The 23,850-nt window shown below is 37.1% G+C and overlaps 1 protein-coding gene across 1 annotated transcript in view; it reads left to right on the top strand.

Moving 5' to 3' along the window:
- Nucleotides 1-23,850, top strand: part of EYS (eyes shut homolog) — a 1,650,074-nt gene that overhangs the window by 1,420,735 nt on the left and 205,489 nt on the right. Inside the window, exon 34 of the mRNA XM_030315776.1 lies at nucleotides 3,768-3,988. Within this exon, the coding sequence (XP_030171636.1) occupies nucleotides 3,768-3,988 (221 nt within the window). The remainder of the gene's footprint in view (nucleotides 1-3,767; nucleotides 3,989-23,850) is intronic.

Below are 23,850 nucleotides of genomic sequence, written 5' to 3'. Positions count from 1 at the left end.
TGGTCTCAGTAGCGCCACACCTGGCACACTTTCCTGTCAGCACATAGATTCAGACAAAACGGAAACTAGTCCTTTGGTCAGTCCCTGAAAAGTCTGCACATAGTATATATGTTTCATTCTTCTATTTCCCTCCCCAGAGAGAAACTAGGAGCTGGAAGTTTTCTTCTAGTTATACCTCACTGAGTCTGGGGGAGAGCTTTGGCCAGTGAGTGCCACAGATTTTCCTGTCATCCTCAATAACAGCTGGTTTCATACTCACCTGGGGTACAAGTGCTTCTTAACTCAGTCTACTCATTTCTCACAAAAGGATTTGGTCTGTGTATTGTTGTTGAATTAATATCTCCCTAAAGAAGGAGTAGCTGGAGCTTTTTATTTTGCCATATTGCTGATCTGTATACTGTGTTTTCTAAATATTTCATTTATTTATGATTTCATTCCCAAGATTACATTAAATTTCCATTTAGACAAAAATAATCCATATCCTTTTCTTTTTTGTATCTCTACTTCCCTATATCACTGTGCTCACAGGGTAGCAACTCAGTTCATTGATTGCTTCACTGAAGTTTGGTTTTTTCTTTGACAAAGGAAGAAGATACTATTTTGAGAACGTTCTCTAGCCTGGAAAGCCTTAAGAATCAAAGATTTAACTGGAAAGTAAAGAACTAATGAGGATTTCATTGCTATTTATCAAATTAAAAAAAAACTCTTTTTATAAGCTACTTGACATTAATCTCATAAGAAATTGAAGAATTTCCATATAAGCACTATTGGGCACTCTATGCTATATATATTAAATATTGACAGCTATATTACAATTAAAGTGATATTAATATTCCTTCTTGAGTGGTATCCAGTGAGGACCTCCTGGAGACTGAATCTAGCGAAACTGCAAGGTTATAAGGCAGCATAAAGTAGAAGAAGATGCCTAGAAATTAAACAGGAAACTGTAAAACACACACACACACACACACACACACACACACACACACACAAACCAGGATTGAGTGTCATAAATCAGGTCATTTGTAAAAACCTATAGTAAACCTCCTATTTATAAGATACTGTTATGGACTCTGAAGGAATCCCAAAATGACCATGTTAGAGGCCCTACCCCAAAGGGATTAAAATTAATATAGAAGAGACTGTATGGTCATAGATTATTATGGGGAGGAGAGAGAGAGTGAGTTAGAGAGATCTCTTCTAAGATAAATATTGGTTCTGCCTTTTGATCCCCTTTCATTAAATGCCTCTAAAGTTTTTTAAAAATTTAAGATAAATCATATGTAAGAAGTAATTTAAATAAATCCTTCTTGCCAAACACCTTACACAGCATCTCTTATCCCATTCCAAGACTTGATGTTTCTGGTTTTGAATTTGTCTGCATTAAATTCAGATAATATTAAAAACAAAAATCTAGTAACAACACCCAAATAAAAGTCAGTGTTTCAATTATAAGTCATCACATTCTTGAGTAAAGACAAGTACACTCCAGTAGTTAATCTTAAGTAAAAACTACGTTAGTTACCTTCCTGTTAACATAAAAGTTATTTAATTTAAGATTTGAGGCTGTAAAACAAAACTAAACATTGAATCTAGATATCATTACAGAAATATATGTAGACTCCAAAGTCTAAATTTAAATTAAAACAGAATAAAGAAGAGATAAAGCAGCTTCTTACCTGTTTCCACCTCTGTAGTTTTTAGAAGTTTGTTCCCTTTTGCCTGTCTTCTTATTTTATTCCTACACATTATAAAAGGGCAACTATATTCTTCCTTTAAAGAGAAAACTCTGGGAGGAAAGGGAATGCTTATTTCACTCTTATCATTTGTGGAGTCCTTTTCCCTCAGTCACCATTCATATTTTTCATTATCTTGATGATTCCTCCTTGATTATCCATGTCTGTTCTCTGTGGTTTTATCTTGTAAGATCATATCTTCATGTCAGACTCTATTCTCCATAGTCTGATTCACAAGAAGTTATTAGAAAAGACTTATTTTAAAGACCTGTCTCCTTAGAAATGATTATACACACAAAAGGCTGCTCCTGGATAATTAAGAGTCTGGGGATAGAGGAAGTCAACCATTTTAATGGTTATCTATGTTCAGTCAATGGCAGCAGCTTTTTCAGACATTTCAGGACTCCAACTAAGCTTGAGCCTCAGATCAGAAGAAATACAAGAGCCATCTACTTTCATTGTTTGGGTGTTTTTTAATGGTCTAATAAATCATAGATAGCTCTATAGACTTTCCCTCAGATCTGACTACTGCTGACAGAAGAGGAGGATATTCTTCCATCCTTTATCAGTTTTGTGCTAAAACAGCACACTTGTCAAAGCTGTGAGAGGTTTGCTGTTCCAGGTGTGTGATCAATACACAAAGATGTCAAAGATCCTCGGTGAGAGAAGGTCATGGCCTTGGATTCACTGATTCTACAGGTTCACGGTAGATCCCAGATTGCATTAGCAGTGAGTTACTTATCTTAAATTGATAAAAGAGTTTTTGCTAATAGTTTATTAGAGTAGTAATATAAATGGACTTAGCATATGAGAAAGGATGTGAAAACAAACAGAAATACTCCTGTACTGCAAGAGGGCCTATTATTACACCTTGAGTTTTCCACCCCACTATGCCCGAAATTAGTCATCCTCTGGGTGACTGTATATCTGAATCTTTTATAAAGTGCACACACACAAAATTAAGGAATGCCTTTAGAAGCAGAACTCGAGTTACTAAAAAAGAACAAGAGCTCAAATAATAGTTAGTTAGATCTATTATGGGTCATGGAGATGCTTTGATGTTCCTAGAATTGAACATGCTCTGTTCTCTAAAAGTGCATTTGCATCAAACCAGAGCATATTAATGTAAACATTAGGTGACATTACTGAGCACTTCCCATTCTCTCCTCCCCTTAGAGCCCTAACTTAATTATTTGGCTCTACTTTCAGAATTCTTGCAATGATAGTTTTCCATTTTAGTGGATCTGTAATGTCAATCTGGATACTTTTCAGGTATCAGTTTGGAGTGCATGAATGTGTACTGGGGATAAGGACATCAGAGGCATAAACTGCACAAATGCTGCATGCACCTTTTGTATGCCAACAGCCCTGAAGATCAGGGTCTTGTTACCACTTCATCCAGAATTCACGTGTATTCATAAATTCCTGTTTGGGAAAGTTACTTTTTATATACATACAAATGATGAGAATTCAATTTATATACATTACTGAAGGGTGGGAAGAGAGATTAAGTAGCAGTTTACATTGTGCCAGTGATTTTATCATCATTCTGGTCAGCGAGTATAAGCTCTGTTTCCAAATAAGGTCGCATTCGGAGCTACTGAGGGTTAGAACTTCCACATAGGAATTTGGGGGAAACACAATTCAATCTCTAACAATAGTTAATTAACAAGACTCTATTTTCCTTATCAGTTATTATTTGCTAATATTTACATTAAGATTCAAACACTTCAGTTCCAAAATACATTTCAGAGTAATCAATCAACAAGTTTTAGTGAATGCCCTTTTTTAAAAAAAATTAAGATTTCATTACGTATTGTGAGAGCTACAAAAGAAATATAAAATAAGGAACCTTTCCTAAGGTAACTTATCCTACCACCTAGTAGAGGTGACAAAACTAAGCAACAATTACAACCTGTTTTACACAGAAAGATACATTAAAACATGCCTTACAGAACAAAACATTCTAGGTCTTTCTCGTATAATCTGGCAACACCTCATCAGATATTTTTGTTGTTATTTTTCTTATAGGTGCATTTTGAATCAATGTACCTTGGCCATATCCCAGAAGATGTTAAGATCCATAAGAATGCAGGTCACATTTATGGGTTCAATGGCTGCATTCAAGAGCTTCAAGTAAACAACAAAGAATTCTTCATCATTGATGAAGCACTACGTGGAAAGAACATCGAGAACTGCCATGTCCCATGGTGTGCTCGTCATCTATGCCACAACAATGGCACCTGCATCAGGTTAGTTCTAGCCTCTTGAACTCTAACCTCTATTTCTTGACTCCATTCTTAAAACAACAAAACCAGCAGCACTGTCATCTGGGTGATGGAAAGGTCTGGAACTTCCAATTTTGTGTATGCATCATCTAGGTGTTTCACACATGTGGTGGATACTTGTTTGTTCAAAGAAAGTTGTATATTGTGGTTCCAATGTCAAGAAATACTTGACCTCTGAAAATAACTAGGTAACTGGACCTGATTTTGGCAATTTCAGATAGATTCAAGCATAATTTACCAAGGTGTTCTGCTTTTGGAATATATAAATGACAGATTTTTATTCATTGATAATGGTTTTGATGCATTAATTTTTATTGCATTTTTTTGCTTCATCTTCAAAAATATAAAAGATCAACTCAGATCTCTAAGATTGAAGATGGAGAAGAATACTTATATCTGTTTCTTCTTTTTATTTGCAATCTGTATGTCAAGGAGGAAAAAGCCTATATACCTTATTTCCCTTGAAATAAAGATTCATCCTGCTCTTATAAGATTAAAAAGATTTTAATTACAATTACTTTCTGCTCCACTAAAATGTCTTAAGTGAATCAACCCTGAGGGAGTCTCATTTGGACAGGTAGAACATATTCCCAAATTTCTTTAATCCTCTGAGAAATCTTTATTTCAGGGCTACAAATAATGACAGAGAGGATGGTAAAGCATGTACAGATTATATTAATGAAAGTCAAGGAAAAATTGACCAAATCTCACAGGAAATATCTTAATTAATTCACCTCAGTGTTTCTAAGGGGCAAGGTATCAAGTAGGTAATGACTCCACAAAAGTAAACATCTGTATGCATAGTGTGGGAAAGAGAAAAAAATTTATCGCAAGAGTAGATAGGAATAGTAGGCAGAGATGGGCTCTGAAAATAATCAGTGGAAAAGGAAATGAAAAACAACATAGAACCACAGGCCAAAGACAGGAACAGAGGAATGGGCAGGTATGATAAAGTCAAGGTGATATATTTACCGAGCAATCACACTCTGACCTAATATTTGAGGAGAAAGCATAGTTTAGTGGAAAAAGAGGATATCAACTCTTGGGGTGTCTAAACCCTTTGCTTCTGATTAGCTCTGCCCAAGTGTGTGCCTTGATTTACACATTTGTACAATGACACCAGCAATTAGGACTTAATTCATATAAGAAAAACATAACAGATGAAGTTTCAAAGGACTTGAAAAGAGTGAATTTTGAGTTTGAGTGAAGCTAACTTCCTTGGTCGTGGTTATTTTTCTGAAAGAAACAAAACTAAGGTCTTATTTAATAAGTAGTCTGCTTTATAGTGAACCCACTAATAGCAATTATTTTTAAAACATATAATAATGCAAAAATTATCCAGTAAGATAACCTTCAGGACCCTGAAGGAAAATTAACTGTTGTGTAACTAAGTGAAATAGAAACAGGAAAACAGCTTTTCCTACTGACTTACTAATGTCTGAAATATTTGTGTCATTCAACCTAAATTAAATATTGTCAATGAGGCTTTACCACTGACAGAATTATAAAAGTGACAAGAATTGTGTTTCCTCTCTTTCTATATATGATGAACAGATTTTAACATAGACCCCATTATCCCTCTCCCAGTGTTCATGCCTTTGTATGATTCCCTCTCCTTTAGTGTAGGATCTATGATTTGCTTTGAACCAACAGAATTGGTGAAACCAATTGGTGAACCAACAGAAGGTGGTGAAACGTCAGTTATGTCATTAGGTTACATAAGATTGTAGCTGCATCTTGCAAGGAGACCCTCTCTGTCTTGCTGACTTTGATAAGGCATGAAGCATTTTGGAGAAGGTCCATGTGACAGGGCACTGAGAATAGCCTCCAGCAAACAACCAGTAAGGTGGCCTCTAGCTGACAGCCAGCAAATATTGAAGCCCTCAGTTCTACGACTGCAAGAAACTAAATTTTACCAACAACCACTTCATCTTGGGAGCAGGTCCTTCCCAATTGAACCTTGAATAAGATCCCAACCTGACCAACACCTTGACTGAAGCTTAGGGGCCTCTTATACAGAGGACCAGTTAAGCCTTTCCTTAAACCCTTGACCCACAGAAAAAATAAGATAATAAATGTGTTTTAAGTTGCTAATTCTGTGGTAATTTTGCCATACAGCAATAGAAAACAATTATACTCTAATTTTCTACAGAAGTGTCCGCATCACCAACTCGGAGAATAGGTAAGAGTTAGTTTTACTTTGTAACAATAACTGTCAGAGATACTGTAAGCCAAATACATGCTAAATAAAATAAATCTCTTATTTTCATAAACTAGAGAACCTCACATGACTTCCAGTTTTAGTTACTTAATATGTATTTGAAAAAAAAGTAAAAATAATTATTCTAGTAGGATAGATATAAATAGTCCTAGGTTCATTCTCTTAGATTTATTTCAGCAAACATTGCCTGAAGGCCAACTGAGGGAAAGTACTATGTGAAACGAAGATGTATATTTAAGACACTATCCTGCACACAAGCAGCTTTCAGTTTAGTATGGAAGCTTTATCAGCACTTAAGGCCTTAGAGTGAATTCCCCCCCACACACACACACACAAAAGTATCTGTTTTCCATCATATACATTATTCTGGCTTTCCATATCAATTTCTCAGTCTTTCAACCTCTCAACCCCTACTCCAGAGAAATCCACTCAAATGACAGCTGATTTTGGCAAGCACTATTTAAGGTCTTCCAGATCTGTATGTGCCTTTTATTGTTAGTGAAATGGAGACTAGCTGGCTGTAACCCCAAATAAAACACTCTTCACATCCTCTGAACAACATGATTGCTATCTTGATTACCAATGCTGAACTGCCAAAACTACTCTTTGCGTTATTGCATCCAGGACATGCTGGTCCATGGCAACTACAACTTCCAATCCAGAATCTCCTTATGCACACCAACACCATAATACACTGGAGTTGGCTAATTTCAGAACAACAACAAAAATAGACCTCTCAGAAGGATCATAAGAACAGCCCCTTGGAGGTCAAAAGTTTAATCCAAGAAGAGCACAGATAACTATAGGGCTACAGGGAAGATTATCAGAATAAGAATGGTATGTTTACTCTTTCCTGTTTTGTCTAAAATACCAATAGTAAACCATAATAGGGCATTCCAGCAGTCTGTGTAGCAACTCATAAGGAGAACCAGAATATGTACTGAAGGAGGACTCCCAGTGAGGCCATGAGCAGCTTCAGTCCATAGAGAAGAACACAGAACAAAGAAATGTCATAAAGAATCCTCACCATGACCAACACACTGCCCCCAGCAGACGCATACCCATACTTGGAATACATGGAATGGTATAAAGTTTTCCAACCAAGGAACCTAGAGAAACTCTGCTACTGAGCCCTATCTTGACTTGGACAAAATGGACCTGAACTGGCTTAATGCTTTTGGCAACTCAGTTCCCATCTGTGTTGTTGGCAAAAGCCAAAGATTATTTTCCTGTCCGTGTTGTCGCATCATAAAAAGGATCTCTCCAGGACCTTCCAGACTGTCTTCCAACCCTTGTCACCTTTTGGGTCTGTCAGTGCTATCTGACTTGATGTCACTCCTGAGCCTGCCTACCCAGGCAGACTTATAAACTCTCCTCTCCTTTTCTCCTGTTTTTTTGTTTGTTTTTGCTTTTTATATATGCAAACAGATATATTCTGGAGGAGAATGTAAAATCAACATGCATTTGAAAACATGAAACTTCAATAATTAAATACTTGTCAAGGGCTGGAAGGATGAGATACTTTGACCCCTAAGGAGTAGGGGCTCATTTTGGATTATTCTAATGGGAAAAAGCTGAATAATTAGAATATTTCATGGTGGTTTGCCTTCTGAAACTATGAGGGTCCTCATGAGTCTGGGTTTGCTTTCCATGGCTTCCTGGCACTAGCAACTATTCTTAGAAATGAAATGCATATTATTCTTATGGATTGGCAATATCAGTGTTTTAGCAAATCAAAACACAAATGTTATGTTTGCAATGATTTCTAATTAGGGCACTATAAATAGCTGGAGTATAAAATAGTCAACCTGGGAAGGAGAGCCATCCACGATCCTCTGTCTTGCTGAGTAACTGGGAGAAATGAGACAACCAGGGAAATCTCAGATTTTCAGAATCCTCAGAAATTACTGAACCTTATACCTCATTTACAATGTCCTTCACTCTGTCCTTGTTTCACTCCTGTCTTTTTGGTATGTCTTTGTTTTTTCATGTTTATCACATTGTAGTTAGTTAAAAATCCAGTTTGAACTGCCCCCAGCAGATCCTTTTAGTAAACTGACATGAAGAAGTCACTTCAAATCCTGGCTTAGTTGCTTAATAATTATGTGAACTTGGGCAAGTTTGCTAATCTTTTGGAACCCCATTAACTGAGCTAGAAAGTAGAGATGCTTTCTGTATCAGGTAGGAATCCTTCTGTTACAAATTCTGGGAAACTCATCCCAAACAGAATTTACTGGTTCACACTAAGTGGAAGGCTGTGGATTCCCATTTTAGGTATCTTTTGATTCATGACTTAAAGGCCACCCTAGGGCCCAGTTTCTTCTGCTCACTTTGGACACTTCAGTTTTAACTCCATTCTCAGATTTCAAATATAGCAAAATGGCTATAGGTGCTCCATCACCTACACCCCTCAGGTTTTCTCTCTTCTCCTATTTTCCCAGAAGAGAAGATTGGATTCAAGACAGCTTTCAAAATAGCAGAGCAATTTCAATAAGGTATATCAATATTTAGCCTTTCTGGATTGAAAAGGAATAGACAGAGTGACCTGATAGAATTCTTTTATGGTCTACAAGTTTATTTTACTTCCAAAGTAACAGACCCTGTATGTTCAGAAAGAAAGAGTCATTATTACAAGGTCAAGAAGAAAGCTTTTTTACCTCTCAGCTTTTCTGTCTCAAGATATAAAGACACTAATTTTTAAATACTATAGCATGTATGCATGATGGTTTTACTTGAAAATGCAAATAATTTGTCATCACAATTTAATTGATCTAGTCCAGTGACTTTCATCTAGAATTTAAAAAAAAAATCTCTCCTAACCTTAAGAGAGAGAAAAGTTTTTTTCAGTACACACACACACACACACACACACACACACACGTACACCCTAATCCACATCTCCTGGGAATGCTTTTTCCAACATGTAAAGACTAGTGGTTTAATAGTGGTTTAATAGGAGATAACCCTTAAAGAAGCATACTTACTCTAAAGAAGAGTAGGATGGTAAGTGAAGAAACGTTCAGTACCATAAAGCTATACTTTAGGGTTCATGCAATCAACCCTATTTATAGCTATTTGTAAACAAAATCATCACTCATTTTAGCAGCTTGGTTGATAAGTTAATAAGTGTTATTCAGTGTTAATAAGTTCTGTCCCTCCATTGTCTATGAAGGTAACCTGCTTACAAGAAGACAAATTTCATGTTGAAAAATATTAAGAGGAGTAACACTTCAGCAGCTTTACCAAGCAAATGTCATTCTGCTTTGAGTACCATCACATGTTTCTGGACAGTATCCAACCTTTTTTCATTTTGTTATAAATCTGTGCTAGAATTTTCAAACCCCTGTGGTTGCTCATTTCAGAGAAACCCAAATTGCATGTAGTGAAATTCAGTTTAGAAAAGTGATAAAGAAGGGTTATTCTGAGTATCCAAATCTCTATGGACTTTGAACAAGCTGTTTCCGAAAGGGCATACATAGGAAGGTTAGCAAATTAAACAGATAATATTTAAATCACTTTCTCCTTTCTATACCAGATGTTTTTAAATAGGTTAAATAATAATTTAAAAGGATCTCAGGTTTGGGAATATAACCTATACAGCAAATGCACTAAGAACTCATGTCACTGACATTATAGTAAATAATTATTGAAATGCAAGTTTTAAACTTAGTCTTAATTTTACCAGGTGCTAAGCCTATAGGAATGTATTTTATCATGCACTGAAAGTCAATAATTCCCATATGTGAATGAATGTGCTGTCTGTGCCTCTAATTGTTCTCATAGCTTTTATTCATCACTAACCAATGCTACCCTCCATGTGCTGGGGCAGGGGTCAGCAAACTTTTTTGTAGATGTCAAAATAGCAAATATTTCAGACTTTGCATCACAGCGATTCAACTCTGCTATTGTAACTCTAGAGCAGCCTTTGACAACATATAAAAAATGAATGGGCATGGCTGTGTTCCAGTAAAACTTTATTCACACAAATAGATGACTAGCAGGATTTGGCCCAAGGGCCATGGTTTGCAGACCACTGCACTAGGATAAAAGATGGATGAAAGAGTTGTTTTATTCAATTCATTGACCAAGAAAATCCAACTCAATTTAATTTTCAATGTTAAACAATGTTTACATAGATAGATAGATAGATAGATAGATAGATAGATAGATAGATAGATAGAGGTGCCTGGGTGGCTCAGCCAGTTGACCATCCAGCTCTTGATTTCGGCTCAGGTCATGATCTCACAGTTCCTGAGATCAAGCTCTGCATCACACTCTGTACTGACAGTATGGAGCCGGCTTGGGATTCTCGTCTCTCCCTCTTTCTCTGCCCCTCTCCCATTGTCACAGGTTCTCTCTCTCTCTCTCTCTCTCTCTCTCTCTCTCTCAAAATAAATAAATAAACATGTTTTTAAAAGTTATATGGGTATTATAAGGTATTGACTCATGCAGTTATGGAGGCTAGCAAGTTCTGCAATCTGTCAGTCCGCTAAAAACCCAAGAAAGCTAGTGATGTAGATGCCAGTCTGAGTCTGAAAGCTTGAAAACCAGGAGCGTTGATGGCAGGAGATTGATGTCACAGCTCAACAGTCAGAGAGCGGGGCGCCTGGGTGGCTCAGTCGGTTAAGCGGCCAACTTCGGCTCAGGTCATGATCTCGCGGTCCGTGAGTTCAAGCCCTGTGTCGGGCTCTGTGCTGACAGCTCAGAGCCTGGACCCTGTTTCAGATTCTGTGTCTCCCTCTCTCTGACCCTCCCCCGTTCAGGCTCTGTCTCTCTCTGTTTCAAAAATAAATAAATATTAAAAAAATTTTTTTTAATAAAAAATAAAAATTAAAAAAAAAAAAAAACAGAGAGCAAATTCTACTTTCCTCTACTTTTTGTTCTGTTCAGATCCCCAAGGGACTGGATGATGCCCATCCAAGTTGGAAAGGGTCATCTGCTTTATTCAGCCTATGAATTCAAATACTGATTTCTTTTAGAAACACCCTAAGAGATACACCCAGAAATAATGTTTAACCAGCTATTTAGGTATCCTCTAGCCCAGTCAGGTTGACACATAAAATTAACTAAAACAAGTAATCTCCAAAAAAAAAAAAAATTGTATTTCTTACCATTAGGGAACTTTCATTGTTCCCACTGTCCCACGTGAATAGAAGTAAAAATTGGTTTCTTTCATTCTGTTCTTTCAATTCATTTTCCCTTTTCTTTCAATCCATGTTTTCTCATTTCATAGACATCTTTTTTGACATTGTTTGATAAAAAGAACTTTTTTTTGTGATTTCTAGATATTTAGTTTTCAAATCACTTAGCACTTCAAAATGAGGTAGGAGCTGTAAATTGAATTTGAAATTGCAGTAGTAACAACCATTAGAGTACAAAAGATTAGGGTATCATGTCTTAGCATTTCTATCTGTTCTGTAGTGAGTAGCAACACCCCCACAAAATGTTTGCTTGTCTTGTCATTTCATAGTGGTATGTAGCTAGGCATCACCTGCTGAGATCTTTTAGTTATTACTCTATATCCAGGCCAGATTACCCCTAATCTAGCTCAGTGGTCTACTCTCACCTTCTGAATACCAAGGGGGGAAAAAGAGCCTATTTCAGATCAATTTCTCACCACAAATTTAAACTAATAACATCTTCAAATATTTAATCCTTCTTCTTAGTTGCTACACTTTCTGTCTACAGTCAGCATCCTTGAAATTGTACTCAGAATTTGTGTCTCATGTCGTAGAGGACTAATTTGTATTTGGTTAGATTATTCTCAGCTGTAAAAGTTTGCTACTGAGCATCTAAGCATCTCAATTGTAGGTAGCCCCTATTGCTAGAAATAAGGTGAAAAAAGAAAGTACCCAACCAGGTTTCAGGTAAAAATTTAGGAGTGTATGTGGTCTTCTCCATTTCTCTCATTGTGTTCATTAATTGAGCATTTAAGACATTTATCTATGTATCCTTTCATTAAAGGCAGTTTAAACTTTAGAGGGTTTTAGTTTTCTTTTGTCAGTGATGTCAAGCGTGCTCTGTAGGATTTCTCTTTACTTTTTCTTAATGGAATATCATGCATGTTCCAGAGCTTTCTATTCATGTTGACATATTAAAAGCATGATTCAGCCTACTCCAGTTTAAAACTTCCACCTTACATTTAGTTTAATGGTTCCAGTCCCCTTCTTGGTTGGGTACACCTGCAGTTCAAGAACTTGAATGGAGAAAGAATGTGATGTTTCCTTCCTGATGCCTTTCTGTCCCTCTTCTGTGTCTAGTTTGTCCATATTTGGGGCTGTTCTGGGGCAGAAGGGATTTGATTGAAATAGATTCAGAGGTTTTCTTCTTAAATGGTGCCATTTTGGTTCCGCATGTTCTCCCTACAACAGAAGCTCAGTGCTGGATCTTCTGATACATGTGTATGTGAGTCTTCACTAAAATCTGCGCAAGGGGCCACTCCACGGTTCAGTTACCCAAGGGAGGAAAAGATCTCTGGTTTATTTCTCCCAGCCGTATACTTCACAACTCCTTACTTGCTGGTGTGCTCTCCCCCAGTATAGACCTGGTTTACTCTGGAGCAAATGAAGCTAAGAGTCTCCCTCCCCCCACCCTTACACATGTCCTTCTGAGACTTGGGAGTTGCTAGGAATTGCAGTAGGTTATTATAGTTCTCTTTCAGAGGGCAAACTAGCTTGCAATCAAGATTCATTTCCATGTAAGCATTTCCTGGGAAGAGTCTAAAGAGATTTCAGAGAAAGAGGCCCGAATCTCCAAACTTCCTTGTAAGTCACTGAGATTTCTTTTCTCATTGTAAATAAATATTCACTTTTATACACAATTCTGTGTATATACTTTTAAATCCTGTTTGTTATAAAGACCAGTGTCAAAGGTCAGTTTTCAAAGAGTTTCAAACCTGACTTTCACACAAGTACATAATGAACACATGCCAAAGATTTAGTTATCTCATTAATGAAGACATGAGCATGATGGTTAAGCCTGCTTCAAAGAGAATCCAAGAGACTGAGGACAGAGTGTCACTGAGTGAATGCTAAAATAAGACTGCTGAGTTAAAGACAAAAGTAGTTAGTACCCTACAAGAGAACAAAATGTAATTTTGTGGTTTTCTTTCCTACCATTTTATGCTTGTTTGCTTCTCCATCAGACAAAAATCTACAAGTTAACATGTAACTTCAGAGTCTGGGCCTAATCAATAGTAATAGTGAGCCACAGAATAGAGCATTCTTCCAGAGGATTACATAATCTTTAAGCAGGCCTGTTAGAAAATACTCTAGTAGGATATTAAAAGAATATGCTCTTGCCCCTTTGTCTTATTTCTGAGCTTTGAGCTTTTTCTGAATACCGGCCATCTTCTGCATTACCAAAAGATGGGAGTCCCAGCTGCTCAGTCCTATCCCTCTGCTTTCCTTGATGTTTAACAAGCTGGAGGTTATCATAAGCAGAAAAGCACTTAGAAAAATAGATCCATTAAAGTCTTCCATGATGTGAAAAACAAATATATCAGTGCTATTATTAGAAGAAAGGAAAAATACAGGCATGTTTTAGCTCCATATTACTGAGATGAAATGTAATGTATCACAACAAAATATTTTGGTAACTTTTTTCTGTTTTTTCCCCTGCAATATCCATATTTAGAAATTATTTTAATCCAATCTGTTTGATTAAAATGGGATTTGTGTATCTTTAAGATCATTCATCCATCCCTTCTTTCATACCACAAGCATTTGCAGAGAACCTTTTTTATGTTAAGCAGTGTGATGCATGGGATTTATAAAGAACAATAAGACATGGGATCTTTTTCTACATACTCTTTTGCTTATGATAATCTCAGGTTTGTAAAACATTAAGGGCTGCAGAGTAAAATGTGTTTTTTTCATTTATGCATACAAGGTTCAGTCTTAGGTTGAAACAGTCTAGGTTGCACAGCCTGTTGTTTATCTTTTTGATCTCATTTCTTTCCCCCATTCTACAAGTGTCAGGTATTGTGAAAATGGATTGATGTGGGGTCATTTATTCTTGCTTGGATAGTCTGACTGAAGCTGCAGGGTTCTTAGTTGCTTATAAAAGTGGATCACATATTTGGAAAGCATAACTCTTACCAATGTAAGTGTCACAGGGTTCTTGGTAAAGTACAAATGCAGTTTAAATTGATTTTCTAACCACTTTTATTACTGCTATCCTTGAGTGCAGCAACAAGGGTTGAGCATTTGTTTTTACAGGGCAGAAAGCATTTAGGTCCTCTGCAAATCAGAGTTTCATTAAAGTCGTGATTGCAAATACAATTATATTTAAATGAGAACAAACAAGATTAAACGTGAAGAAATTGTATCATTTACACCAAATTTGAAAAGTCTCAAAGAGTTAAATTTTCAAGGTTTGACTAATAGAAAAGACCACTATCAAATTCCACACATATTTTTTACATCATATTTATGCAGCAAGGTCAAACAAGTAGGGGGAAAAAATCTCATCTTCAATTTTCTCTACCCTTAGGTAATAATACATGGAGAACTCATTTGCCCTGATTGATCTTCCTGGGCATAAGAGACCTCTCTGGCTTAAATCCCATCTGAAAACTATCCTTCCTCTCCTTTTCTTATAGAATACTAACAGTTTTTTTTTTTTCTCCAAAGAACAAGCAAGCAAAATATGAGCTGCTAATATGTTTTCCTTCACTGTTTTGCTCCCCTTCAAAAACTGTTAATTAATGGGGTTTTAGGAAGAATTTATGTATTAAAACCAGTTTGTTTTGTAAGTAGAAATACTTATTCTTGTTTTAAATCTACATGGCTTACTACTTAAAGCTTTCATTTGTATACATGCGCACGCACACACATACACACACAAAAGATTTGGTAAATTGTGTTATGATTTTTATATGTAACTGGATATGCAACTGTTAAAATTGTGTGGAAAACTTGACAAACGAAAACAAAGCACAGTTAAAGCTGGAATGAAATGTGAGATATCTAGAATCCCTTGGCTTAGGTTTGCAAAATGCTTAAAACAAGGAGTTTAAATAATTAATTTAGGAAGGAAACAAACCAATCGTTTTGGTTCAGTAGTAGACAGAATTCCCAAGCCTTACATTTTGTTCCTGGCCCATTTGCTGCCTATTAGTTACCTTAGGAAAATTGCTTAACCTTTTATACTAGGAAAATGAAGTAAGAATTGTTCCCCCTCCCCTCCTACACAGCAAGTGATTTGGAGAACAAGTTAAAACTTGTTAAAAACTTAAGAGTATAAACACTAGATGGAAAAACACTGGAAAATAAATTTGGTTATTGTTTATTGACATCAAAACACAATAGTGGCTTCAAGCAAGTACTGTTTATAAATACTGCTGATTGCCATTGACCTAGCAATTACCAAGTACTGTCTTTGTTTTGGAAAACGAGATAGTGGTACTGTTCTGATGTAATTTTATCTGAAAATGATGTTAACGCTTAAAATATCTTTGGGACATAGATTTAGATTTCAGCTTCACAAATGGGAAAATGGGGTATAAGTGAGTTAAGATATTTGTTCAAGTCAACACTGATAATAGAGACAGGATAAATCATACTCTTCTAGACTTTAAGTAAGTGCTTTCTGTCCTAACCTTTGCAATATGAATCAACTATTTGCTCCATTACACAAAAAAAGTTAGTTGTCCAAAGTTAGTGATTTGGTAGCTATTTTCAGCAGTTCTCTGAGTTGGGAATTATACTTAAAGATGAGGCTATATCTAAAAATTATAGTTTATTGCTTCGGACCAGTCTAACAGGCAAGAGGTCTGTGCCTTCTTCCCCTTACTCTTAAGGGTACCACTAACCATTTCTGGAATTTTCACCATTTCAGTAAAGAGGGGATTAAACTAGACTGGAATTTCCAATACTGTTTTTCAAGATATACTAATAAGCACTCCTTGGGGGAAAAAAGATGAGAGGGGGCAAATTTTTCTAAGACAAATTCATAAAATGTCACATGCCCATTCCCCTCTTTTAAGTGTAATCCATTTCAACATGTTAAAGAAGTCGTATAGAAAATAACGCATTCCACTGTACTTAATAGAAGTTTCTAAACTTATTTCACCCAAATAACATTTTTCCAGGAATATGTATTAACATTACACTGAACATTCTGTTTCTCAGAAACAGTATGAGGAAATGCTACACCAGTTGATACAAACAACATCCAGCGAGTACTTTTTTTTTCCACTTTTCAAAGACTTCCAGAGTAGAAGATTGTACAGCAATACCTGGGAATATATGCTGGGTTTGTATGCTTTAATACCAAGAATCCTTTCTTCATACCTGACAAGTTGTCATAGGCTCCAAGATATACATTGTTTTCTTCTGAGTCCTGTATTAATAGGACTTAACGACAACAATTTAAGTTCTATAGAACTGACAGAAAATCATGCCTAAATATTGGAGTTGTGTTGAGGGAGGAAATTATCTGCGCATTGGAACTCTGTGGTGAGATTATCCCTGAACATTCAGCTGACTAATTTCCTTCCCTTTTCCTCCCCTACAAATGCTCTAAGGTTTCTGTATTTGCTTCCTCAATCTACCCATCTACACAGAAACAGAAATTAAAGCCTCAAAACTGTTCTAGTCCTAAATGTGAGTCACAAATATTTATATCCATGATCAGAGGGTGACAGTTTCTGCTCCCAAAGAGACAGGCCTGGGCTGGGGAAGGGATGGTGGAGAGGAAGAGTCAAAAGAATAGGGACTAGTTGTTTGGAAAGAAGAAGGACTTTGCCTCAGGACCAGGACAGAGTGAAGTGGACTCAGTGCCCAGCTGGCTTTGAATGTGGACCACCTATTGTCACATTGGGAATTCCTGACACTTGAAATGTCCCTTGAACAGATGATGAACCAACATGCACCTTTTTCAAGGATGGACATGAATGGATACTTGGTCTCCAAATGAGATGGAACTGCTCAGAACCACTGGGGACATCCCCCATGAACCAGAACAATGGTCAGCACTAGGTTCAAATCTCATATCTGCTCTTCTATGTGATATGGGCACATATCCTTCCTGAGCTTTTTTTTTTTTTCTCATTTTACTAAAGATCACCCAGACCTTTCTAATTCTAGATATCTAAGCATCTAAAGGCCCTTCCAATGCTATTGTTTGTCATCTAGAAGTATATCCTCTAATTTAAATATTAAGGGAAATCTAAATGCATGTTGATTTAAATATATTAAAAAATACATTCTAATTTTATGTTCTGCCATTGTGTATATTAAAAATCTATTTCTGTGCATATGGAGGGCAACTGAGAAAACCTTATACTATCATGGTCAGATGAAGTAAAAATCCAGAGAATGCTAGTCTGAGAGAAATAACATTGACAAATAAATCATTCTTAACCTGAACCAGGTTACTTGGATGTACCTGAAGTGAAATTCTCCAGTTTGGGGCTTTACTTTTTATTGTCCGGTCCATTTTACAGCTTTATAGAGGCAGAAGTTAACTTGTAGATTTTTGTCAGATAGAGATGAGAATAATTTCGTTCTAATGGAAAAGTACTCTAAATGTTGCAGTTTATTGCCCTGTTGGACATTGACTAGTTTTATATCTAATTGAGCAATCTTAATATTGCTTCTCGAATATTCTTTAAATTAGTTTTGACATCTTACTGATTCCCTCATTAATTACCAAGTTAAATAAAACCTTGACATGCATTCATATTATGTTTGCAGGCATAATTTCACTGGTATAAATTACACTTTATCAAAATTGCATATCCACCTTCCTTTCCTTCATTATTTTTATATGAAAGGAAGTGGATTAAAATGAAGACCAAGTGAGGAACCAGTCACAATGGAGAATAAGAAAGGCAGTGTCAACCCTCTTGCCTCAGGATTGAGGTAAGAGCCATCACTTCTCAGCAGTAATGTCCCCCATCATCCCATACATCATCTGTCCTGGGGACCACAGCCAAGCTTCATGGGTGTGAGGCACTGCGGCTGCACAGGGAATCGTGCTCATAAAAGGCCTTCATTAGAGGCTTAATACTTTGGTACTGCCATATCAAAATTCTTAATACACAGATAATCTTTGATTTTGGCTATTGTTAGTGAAGTGAGATGGGACAATGGAGCTTGTGCCAGGACTTGGAGTCCTGCAGTCCCACCACCTTCCTGTGTCTCCAGGAAAAGTTCTCAGTCACCTGCTCCCCACCCAGTGACCACTGACAGGTCCACCTCTGACGGGGGCCTGGGCATGGGCACAGGAAGAGTCAGAGTCCAGTCCATGACATAGCCACATGCTAAACACAGGGCATGGTCCTGGATGTCTGCATAGGTCTGCATTCACCCTGTGAGTATCCTCATGCCTGAGGCAGGATGGCATTAACTGGCAAGTAAAAAATACAGTAATAGGGGCACCTTGGTGGCTCAGTCAGTTGAGTGTCCGACTCTTGATTTTGGCTCAGGTTGAGATCTCAAGGTTTGTGAGCTTGAGCCCCACGTCAGGCTCTGTGCAAATAGCTCAGGGCCTGCTTGGGATTCTCTCTCTCCCTCTCTCCCTGCCCCTCCCCTGCTTGCTCTCTCTCTCTCTCTCAAACTAAATAAACTTATTTTTTTAATAAAAAAAAGAGAACACAATAACAGCTTGAGAAAGACTGCTAAAGAAAGTAAAGGGTTTTTTTTTTCCTGCTTTTTGAAGTAGAGATTCTGCATCTTCATCTTGAACTGGGCACCACAAATTATGTAGCTGGCCCTGCGGGGGTGAGGAGTAAGTGTTCTCAAAGACGTGCTGCTTGACGTCCAAGCCTCACATACTTGGAGTGACCACTGCAAATATACTGAACCAAAAAAAGATGTAGGAGACAAAGTTTTCCATTTATCATTGACCCTCAAATCTTTTTCATCATAATGATATGTGCTCAGAGAACAAAATAAATCCCAATGACAGTGCATGAGATTATTTAAGGATCCCATAATAATTACAGAATGTGCAGAATATTTATCACTCTCTATTAGTTAATGCAGACCCGTCAGGATATTCTTTTTGCCCAGAACTTATGCACTAGAAATGTAATAAACAACAACAACAACAAAAATCTGCATGCTCTCCTTTAAAACCCAAACTCATAAAAGCCAGGTCAGAAATACCCAAAATTTGTTTTTCTAAGGTTTTCATAGATTTTATATTATGAAATTGTTCTTGGACAAGGAAACATTCATCTTCAGGTCAGTTCAACAGGCATATTTAGAGAGCACCTACCATATGCTAGTCATTTTGTGAGGCATAAAAATAGTGCAGTAAATAAGTCATAAACCCTATGCTCGAGAACTTGAAGAGGAATGAGGATGCCACAATATAATGTATAAGTGCTCATATTAAGAACTGTACATATTGATGTACTGCTGAAAAATATATCACTGTGAAGCCACAAGCATAGGCACAACATAAACAGAAGTGGAAGCAGAATATATGAACTTCGTATATAACTTACTTCACAGTAAGTTCAATTTCGATACATTGCATCATTAGGTAAATATTACAATCCAAAAGCACATTTAATGTAATATAGACCTCGTTTTCACATATTCCTACCAAGTTCTCCTGTTTGATTTGCATTACTTACTAAAACATCTAAAACTGCCAAGTAAGGGAAAACTGCAATGAAATTTCTCACCTGCCTACCATGGCTGACTGGAGACTTAATCGTGGTGAACATCATCCTTTCTGAGCCTGTCTTGGGGAGCTTTTTACCGAAAGGAAGACTGAAGTTTATCAGGGGTCATCTGGCAGGAGAGATTTTTATTAGAGTTTTGAGAAACCTCTGAAATATTCTGCCTTCACCTCTGTAGCCTTGTAGAACAGGGGACTGCAGATCTCATAGCTAATATTCAAACTAAAATTGCACCACATAGGTATGAGAAATCAACTTGACATCAAAGGTTATCCATCTTCCCACACTTGCTTCTCTTGCTCCAATCTCAATTCCATAGGTGCTTTTATTTTTTAGTTCATTTTTAAGAAGAAGGAAAAAGAATGCTTCCACATATACCTCTGCATTTTTCCTCTGTTAGATGCATCTGCAAATCCAGCTGTGATTCTTTTGTTGTTTCTCAGACATAGACAAATAAGCCACAAGCAAGACTACAAAAATAAAGAATTCTATTTGTCCTTGAATGTTGTTTGAGCTACCACATCTTTATTTTAAACTAAAGCTCTTTTCAAAACTTTGCATCCACAATATTTTTCAGATATTTCTGAGTCTTTTTCAGAGAATTTTCCTAGAAAAAGCAGAGAAATGTCAAACTGAAATAGCCTCAAAGAGCAGATATAAATGTAGAAGATAAGTATAGAAGGCAAACACATCTCCATATTAGAAAGGTCTCCTTGTATTATAATTAGTGAAAGCAGAATTTTAAAGTCATAACGTGGCAGTAATTGTAATGGTGCTTGTGACAGCATACTCTTACATAACCTAAAACTAAGCCAACCTTATCAAACACTGCTGAGTAATTTTTTAACTTACTCTGTCACTTAAAATGATGTCATTTGGGGGGAAGTCCCTTCGCCTCCCAAATCTTCAGTTTCTTGCCTATAAAACAAAGTATTAATGACTGCTGATCCAGCTCTTCAGAACTATATGGGGCTGAAATAAAACTACATGTACGGAAATGCTTTAAATTGCAAAGCACCATCCAAATGCAAGGGCATTTTATTATATAGGTGCAGGATGTTGAAAAAAAAAAAAGAACGTAAAGACTCCTTTTGATTTATACAAGTAGTTTCTGTTCATCCCATGAGGATTAATTATAGACTTCCCACATTTCCAAAATATTCAGAGATTTATTCAAATAGGTTCAGAACCTACTGAAACATGTTGAGTTGATCAAAAGCCCCCCCCAAAATTTCTCCAGTCCTGCTTAAAACTCACTGGTGCCAGAATCACATTCATGCTTTTGAGGCAAAATCAGAACGAGGTAAATTCCTGTGATCATTGGGGAGCATTTGCAATGTCATTAAGTCACTGCCTCTCTCTCCCTTCCAGGGAAATCCTAGTATGTGGCTGGAGTTTTTAAAACATAGCTTATTGCCCTTTAGCACTACGTGGACTACCTCTATACTCTTTTCAGTTAACCCCCCTAGGAGGGGGAGGAAATAATAAAAATAGATAGCATCATTAATTTTTTTACAATGTCCTAATCATTCTATATGCATTATCTCAGTTAATCCTCACAATATTGCTATAAGGTTCATGCTCTGATTAACTCCATTGCATAAATGGAAAAATTCAGGCACAAAGAAATTAATCACTGATGGTGGAGGTAGGTTTAAACCTCAGGCAGTCTTCTTAGTTTCTGCTCTACCCCATCACCCTCTACTGCATCCTATGAAATATTCTACTGAAATGACTCTGGTGGCTATTGCTGTTGTTTGAGGCAGATACATCTTTTTAAATGCTTTATTGTGTTTTGTGGCTGGTATCTCATCAGTTGATGTACACTTTTAAAGTAGACATCACAGCCCCTTTAGGGGTGTCACAAAATAAGAAAACTGAAGTTCAAAGAGGTTAAACAACATGTTCAGGTTCACAGAATAAGTGGCATAAGTGACTTGGCTGGGATTTTAGCCCAAGTCTGTTTGAATCCTACATCACATGTCCTTTTAGTAATGTTTTGCTAAATCTCTGTGATCCTTTTCACATGATACACATGGTATTTTCTGTTACAGGTTCTATTCCTCTCTAGCTGCTGGTAATGAGGAGAAAATTCCAGCTATTTTGCCAGATCTTACAAAGACCAATCATGATGGGGTTTTAGAGTGGTGGGGGGGGGGGTCTGGGGCTGATGGCCAAGAAAGAATTCTTGAGATGTCTTTGGTACAAAAAGGTGATTTTATTAAAGCACAGGGACAGGACCCGTGGGCAGAAAGAGCTGCACTGGGGTTGTGAAAAGTGACTAATTATGTACTGTGGAGTTGAGGGAGGTAAAGGCAAAAGAGAGGCCGCCAGAAAGATTTTGATATGCTAAAGAGGACTCTGAAGAAACCAGAGGCCTTGCTGTTGTCAAGCTAAGGTTGTTTTCCCTCTAGTAAGGCATTAACATTAAGACAGTAGGAAGTTCCTGGAGAAATGTTATATTCTGTATTTGTCTCAAGTGTTTGTCAATGGGAAGGTTATAAAGAAATTTGATGTTATTTACATTTTCTCCTTGCCTTTGTTCCCCACATCATTGTGGAGGGGAGGGTGATTTAGGGCTCCAGGAAACTGAATCTGGGGGTTTCTGGAGATTAGGTTATTGATAAGATTGCCTTTTTCTTGTAATTTACTAAGACATCTGTAAACTGATGGAGACTCCTGCCCTGCATGACTGTGATCTCTATCAGTTAACCATTTGTTTACCCCTTTCCTTTGTTCCTGGGCAGCCAAGAGTACCTGAGGAATGTCACAACATATCCTACCTGGGGTGGAGGGTGGGGGTGGGGGGGAGGGGCTTGTTGTTAGTTTGTGCTTTGCCCTCAGCTTGCCTTATGCTCCCTTATCACCAAGACAGGTCCAAAAGCTAAACCATGAAGTTACCAATTTTTTTTATTGAAGTCAAATCAGCCAATCCAATCGACACAGCCCCTATTTTCATCTTCCAGTTTATGCAGTAATCATTGGAACCAATAGAGGTCCTTACTCATGAACAAGTTGTCATACATTGTCCTGCAGACCCATTATATTACCAGTTGACTCTTGGGAAAGGAAGACAGTTTGATACCTAAGCACTCATAGAAGGGTTAGGCCTTTCTTGCTCATCAAAAATAAAATGCATTGTTAATTTTTAAACCATCCTGTTAAAACTGAAAACAATCACTTAAACATAAGAATTTTAACAGTACATAAATATTACCTATTAGATTGGAAAAGCAGGGGCAGAAAATCGTACATTTTTACACATAGGCATCACACTGTCTTTTCTGCCGCCAGCTGCTACAACAAAGAGTGGAAGACCACAGAATTTGTGCCTTCGTGACTCTTGTGGAGGAACAAAGCTTATCATTACTAGGCTATCATATACAAAGAATCCTACTCTCTACATAGTAAATACATGAATAGAAAGGCTCTCATAGACCAAAAACATTCTGCTCTCACAGGCAAGGTGAAGTTAAGCGTATTCCCCCACGCCTTAAAAAAAAAAAAAAAAAAAGCCAACTTAATCTCTGGCCTCAGTCAAATCTTTTTTAGTGGAACCAAAAACAGATAATAGAAGTATAAACTGGCTTTCTCCAATAGGAAGATCCATGAAGCTAAGCTAAGCAAAAGTGCAATGTATTCACCATGGTGGAAAGATTGTTTTTATTTAGAAACCTGGCAGTCTCTGTTGGCATAACATGACAGCAATTGCCTCACCTTATTGGCTGTGTTTTCTTTTTTCTATGGCTCTGTCTCCTGTAGCCTGAAATTGTCACTTCACTTGGCTAACTGCTAACTCACAAGCAATAAAGGAGCCAGTTGTTGTTTTAATTGTTCTAACAAGAGGAGAAGTATGAGGGGGAAAATTCATGTTTCACTCTATTTGCCTTACATTTGTGGATCCGGTGTTCTGATTTATAGTGTGACTTATGCTGCTTCAAGACTCAGAGCTAAATTATGAAGTCA

Source organism: Lynx canadensis, chromosome B2, assembly GCF_007474595.2.
Source record: "Lynx canadensis isolate LIC74 chromosome B2, mLynCan4.pri.v2, whole genome shotgun sequence".
NCBI classification, from domain to species: Eukaryota; Metazoa; Chordata; class Mammalia; order Carnivora; family Felidae; genus Lynx; species Lynx canadensis.
Note: the sequence above shows the minus strand (reverse complement) of the source record. Positions and strands in the feature narration are given on the sequence as shown.